We start from the raw sequence: 6206 nt of genomic DNA, 5'->3' as shown, positions 1-6206 counted from the left end.
ACATAAGCTAACCACAAGCTTTTTTTCCTTCAGGTACCTGACTCTTTCCCAGACTTCTTGGGGTGTTTTAGATGCCTCCTTTGTTTGCCTTCCTCTGAACCAGTGAGCCCCATTTTGCCTCGTTTCTCTCCTGCTGCTCTTTGGTGTCCTAATTCTGGGCTATGCCATTTTAGGATTCTGACAGCAGATTTTCATTCTATATATCTTCTCAAATTTTCACAATGAGGGAAATTTGAGGGTGGGGGTGGTATTTAATCTATTTTCCAGATGAAGGCACAAGTAGAAGTAGTAAGAATAAGGGGATAAAGAGATGTTTTGAAGTAGTCTTAAAAGCAGAGAAAATCTCGAGACCTTTATCTTGCTCATTTCCCAAGTGTGATCTTTAATCTCATGAAGTTGTCTGTTCCCTTGAGGGTAAAGGCCACTTTATGTTTCTTTTTTCACATGCCCTGGTTCATTTTGGAACATGGGAGGGCCTTATAAAACATTTGGTTCAAGGAGCTGCATTAAAATAAATCCTCAACTTCTGCTGCCAAAAGTGTTTGCCCATCTCCAGCAATTTTTTACACATAATAAGCAAACCTATGAATACCCATGTATTATCTTGAAACTATTTGATAGTGTGCTATACCCTTTGCAGATGTTCATTTTCACTCTCATATGCCAACATTTTTCTCAAATTACTTGTAAAAATTCATGAGGTTGAGTGGCGCTTTGAGGTCATAAGGCCTGTGAGAATTCAGAAACCTGTGATTCAAGTGAGGAAAATATCCAAGCAACTCTTTAGAATGGGAGATATATCAATGATAATAGCATTCCTGAGGGATTAGAGGAAGAAGGAGGGATTTAGGAACAGATCACTTGAGAATTTCTTAATGCAAAAGCATGATGAGAAAACACTGAGAATGGAAGAAATGTTAGCAACAAATATGGATGTTTATTAGTGTTGAAATGGTAATTATTATTTGTCATTGTGGTGTACTTGAATTAACATACACGTTGGAAAAAAATGATCTGATTGTAGTTCTGAGTCCACTCCTTACTGGGAGGCTAGGCTAATTCACAACTTTTGAGAGTCTTATTTTTCTTACTTGTAATATGGGGACCATGGAATTTTTGTGTAGAGTAGGCTATTGAGTGCTGAATGATTAAACATTTACTATATGACTAAACAAAAAAAATACACTTGTGAGAGTTTTCTATAATCTTCTAATGCTAAACAAACATGAGAGATTGGTGTTATGATTGCATTTGTTTTGTCACAGAGCTCTTCGAGATCACCTTCCTCACGTGGAATTGATGGCCAGTACAAATGTGACTGAGTTCATTTTTACCGGCCTTTTCCAGGATCCAGAGGTGCAGAGAGTCTGCTTTGTGGTGTTTCTTCTTGTGTACCTGGCCACGGTGGGGAGCAATGGCCTCATCGTCCTCATAATCAGCATCAGCAAGAGTCTGAATTCCCCCATGTACTTCTTCCTTAGCTTCCTGTCCCTGGTGGAGATCAGTTACTCCTCTACAATTGTCCCCAAATTCATTACAGACTTACTTGCCACGATCAAGTCCATTTCCCTGGAGGGCTGTCTGACTCAGTTGTTCTTCTCCCACTTCCTTGGGGTCACTGAGATCCTTTTGCTGGTGGTGATGGCTTATGACCGCTATGTTGCCATCTGCAAGCCTCTTCATTATACGACCATTATGAGCCGTCAACTGTGTCATGTACTAGTTACTGGTTCCTGGCTGGGGGGCTTTTTACACTCCATGATTCAGATTCTCATCACCATCCAATTGCCCTTCTGTGGCCCCAACGTCATTGACCACTACTTTTGTGACCTCCAGCCATTATTCAAGCTTGCGTGCACTGACACTTTTGTTGTGGGGGTTATTGTGTTTGCCAACAGTGGCTTATTCTCTGTCTGCTCCTTCCTCATCTTGGTGTCCTCCTATATCATCATCCTGGTCCACTTGAGGAACCATTCTGCAGAGGGGAGGCGCAAAGCCCTCTCCTCCTGTGCCTCCCACATCACAGTGGTCCTATTGTTCTTTGGACCTGCCATCTTCCTCTATATGCGGCCATCCTCCACCTTCACTGAGGACAAACTGGTGGCTGTATTATACACAGTGATCACCCCCATGTTGAACCCCATCATCTACACACTCAGAAATGCAGAGGTGAAAAATGCCATATGGAGGTTGTGGGGCAAAAAAGTGAACTTGGGGATATAGTGAAAATGAGAAAGTCATAAATCAAATGTGTCTGATTATTCTATAATCTTTAGATGGATTTTAAATTCAGTAGGACTTTCAAAACTATAGAATTATATGTAAGAGGACCCAATATTACTAATACTGTAATTTTTCTTAGTAACTAACTAAAGATTCCTTATTATTCTCGTGTAATGTCCAAATATAGAGGTCATGGTTTCTTGATGAATCTTAAGAAACTTGGTTAACTCCATGATATCCACCAATATCATGGGTTTGACTAATATGAAAACTTAAACCAAGTTCCAAGGCAAAGAAGTACCTTTTGACCAATATTTTTGCAAGTTAAAATCTCTTCTTAATCTCTTGTTCTTGTGTCCATAGTTCATTTCTTACTCCCTTTCTGCCATCTTCCCTTCCTCCTTTCCTTCCTTTTTCCTTTTTCCTTTCCTTCATTCCTTCCTCTCCACTTTGCTGAACTCCCTCATGATAACAATTTATATTTTAATAAAAAGGAAACCAACCAGAGGGATTATCAGGGGGATTTTTGCAAAGGGAGTGTACCAGTCTGACATTTGCTTCCAATATGGATCAGTGTCTCTCTACAAATTGCATCCAGGGATTTTTGTATTTTTCTGGTCAATTTCATTTATTCTGACATGTTGGCACAAAAGATAGTTTTAAATACCTCTGGGCTTTCTCACCATGTTCAGCATCCACAAATGAAACTAATGTCAAAATGATATAGATTGTTCCTATCAATAGAGAAAGATCAATGAAATATTTTAACAAGAAGATCATTGCTAGCCCTGCCCAGATGTAAGAAAATACAGAATCCTAGTAATGCTTATAAAGCCTAACTTGAAAAGTGAAAGGGAGAGAAATACTAAATATGTTTCTGCTCCAGAACTCTGCTCCTTATTGTGTGCAGCCATGCAAAGTTGAGTTCTTTTAATGCCTATTAATGTTTATTAGTGAAAAGTGATGAGGTGCTCTGTGTCCCACTGTTGTGGCTCCTCTCACAATCTCTCCTGCATACCACTGTCCCAAGTCATTGTGAGCAATTTAGGGAATATTGTATAATTGGTCCCTTTGTTCTGCTTTTAAAAGGCTGGACTTTAGTGCAAAGAATGTGGGGTTGTATTTAGATGCTGGTTTTGAATCTGTTCTCGATCCCTCCACCTCTCCTTTAGGATCAGATGACACAATGCAGGTGGTTCCCTAGGAGAGAGATGGAGCATGTGGCTGGCTGGTGGGCATGAGGTCCTTTCCCCTTTCTCCTGTTGGTGCTGATTGAAGGTATAGGTGAAATACTTGTTTCAAAGACACAAGGTTTTAAGGGCACTTGCCTTGGTGCCCTCATTAATAATGACCATTATTGGCCACCAGTAACATCCAAATAAATGCTGCTTTTTTCTGTCTGAATGACTTTACCTCCCTTTTTTGTATGGCAAAATTCCATACATCCTTCAAGACCCCGGTAACGATCATCTCTCTTATAATGCCTTCTCTGTCCTCCCTCCTCCTTGGGTTGATTTTGTAACCTCTTTCATCTGTCATTTTTGCATAGCGTAGCATTGTCCTTATCACTTTGATTGTAATTATTTTACATGTGTTTCTCTCTCACTAGACTGTAAGCTCTCCAGGGAAGAACTAAACCTTCTTCATCTTTATAGCTGTAAGTATCATGCATGACGTTTGTGCTTCATAAGTATTTGTTGAATAAACAGCCCTCTAGACCTTTGTGGTAATTCCTTCTATATTCAACTTTTACAGATTCTTTTGGAGCAATTTCCTATTGAAGGCCATTTTTTCTTTCTGTTAAAATTTTAATAGCTCATGTTCTGAAATTCATTAGGCTTTTTCTAATATTTCTTAGCTACAACCAAAATCCAAGTTACTTAACTTCTCAGAACAACTGTTTTCTCTTAAATAAAATATGATTAACAATTGTATGAACTTAATAACATTGTTCTGGATATCAAATGAGGTAATATACATGTAAAGCTTTTAGCTAAGTTCCTGGTACAGATTGAAAGCTCAGCTGTCATCATCATCATCATCATTCGTGCTGTTTTTATTTTTATTTTGCATGATGACTGTGACTAGTCTACCACCGATCTTCTTTCTTTCTTGTAGCCCTACCCTGAATAGGCCTAAACTAGATTCCACCCTGAAAGCCTTCATACATCTGAAAGTAGTTCAGTAATTGGTTTTGAGGCTTCCCTGGGCTAAACATTCTCTGTGGCTTAATTACTTTTGAGCCTAGCCCAGTGTTTGGCACATTTTAAGTGCTCAGTAAATATTTCTTAAATCAATAGTGACTGTAGCATAGTTTCCCTACTTTCTTTTATGTTGGCTACTCTTATATTTTGTTAATGTTCATCTCAAAACATTTGGTTCCAAGCTAAACTCAGTGGAGCTACCCTGCCCTCTCTTGATGCCTTATTCACATTAAAGGAGGCTGGGACTTTGGGACTGGAGTCCCTTACACTTGTGCAGGTTTGGCTTCCTCACTTCCTCACAGAGCTACTGACAGAAAATCATCAGTGAACTCTGAGTGGCAGGATTCCACATGGCAGATAATATCTGTTCTAGCTGGACTGTCAAAATTCTCAGGGATTACCTCACCTATGGAAGGTGAGATTTGGTGGGTTTATTGAGATTTAATTACTCACTTTGTTCTGATCTCCCTGGAGATCAAAGGAAGACATTTTTTCGTCGTTTTAATAGACAGAGAAGCTTGTGAAAACTTAAAAAATGCTTTCTCAATTCACAGATGCAGTAACAGTCTAACCATAGCACTTAGCATTGCTGAGACCATACGGTCATTGACTGTGATTCTGTCACAACATATTAACAAGTGTATTTTTAAGATAATAAATGTAACTAATCTCTTTATAGTAAAATTGGTAGAGTGCAGCAAACTTCTCTGCAAATACAATTTGTACTCCTTTCCCATGTGTTATTTGTATCCTTGCAGGGCTAGCTTTGACTGTGTATAACAGGAGAAAAAATACAAGATAATGAGTTAGAAGTATAAAATACAGGGACAGAAAATTCAACACCATTTAAGAGGTCCCATTATATTATCAGCAACACAGCCTCTGCCATCTTCAGCATGTAGCATCAACCGCAGTATCCCACAAGGCTGCTAGTGCTCCACACCTGCACTGTTCAATAGAACTTTCTGCTGTGTTGGAGATGTTCTGTATCTGTGCTGCCCAATATAGTAGAGGCTTATGTGCACTTGAAATGGGAATCATGTGACAAAGAAACTGAATTTTAAATTTTATTTAACTTCAATAAATTAAAAATTAAGCAGCCACATATGCCTACTGGATACCATATTGGACAACACAGTTCTAGCATTTCATCTGTAGTCCGGGAGGCAGGAAGTGGGAAAGGGAAGGGGTAAACTGACTACCCTCCTTTTTAAGGAGATTTTCCAAAAGTGACACACAGCATTTTGTTTTCATCTTATGGGATCAAACTTAATCACATGGCCCTTAATTGCAAGGGAGGGTAGAAATTAGAGTCTTTTATTCTTTGTGGAACTGGGTTCCACTGAAAATCAGGGTTCTGTCCTGTTCTTAATGAGGAAGGGCAAAATGGATATTAGGATTGGCAAATAGTCCCTGGTGCTTTATTACATACCCAGTTTGCTATCTAATTAGAAATTTTTCATAAATGACTTGTAATGGCCTGTAAACATTTCTGTTTCTAATTGTAGCATACTTTGTTTAATCAATACCTCATTGCTAGGCTTTTAGCTTTGTCTACTTATTTATCAAGAAGGACTTACTGAGCATGTACTGTGTGCTAGGCACTGTTCTAAATGCTACGGATATAGTGGTGCACAAGACAGAGAAGTTCCCTGCCTTCATGGGGCTTGCACTCTAGTTGGGCGAGACAGACAGTAAATATGCAAATAAATTAGGAAGCTAGATAGTGGAAGGGGAGGCATGACTTGGAAACACAATTAGAGAGGAGCTGGATTGCAG

The 6206-nt window shown here is 39.1% G+C and overlaps 1 protein-coding gene across 1 annotated transcript; it reads left to right on the top strand.

The window, feature by feature from the left end:
* Nucleotides 1-1299: 1299 nt before the first annotated feature.
* On the top strand, nucleotides 1300-2223 carry LOC119536541 (olfactory receptor 4B1-like). Its single transcript, XM_037839392.1, has one exon. It carries the CDS (start codon nucleotides 1300-1302, stop codon nucleotides 2221-2223), a length of 924 nt encoding a protein of 307 aa, XP_037695320.1.
* The last annotated feature ends 3983 nt before the right edge of the window (nucleotides 2224-6206 follow it).

The sequence above is a fragment of the Choloepus didactylus genome, chromosome 6, assembly GCF_015220235.1.
Source record: "Choloepus didactylus isolate mChoDid1 chromosome 6, mChoDid1.pri, whole genome shotgun sequence".
In the NCBI taxonomy this organism is placed as follows: domain Eukaryota; kingdom Metazoa; phylum Chordata; class Mammalia; order Pilosa; family Megalonychidae; genus Choloepus; species Choloepus didactylus.
The sequence above is the reverse complement of the archived record's forward strand: the minus strand, read 5'-3'. Positions and strand labels throughout refer to the sequence as shown.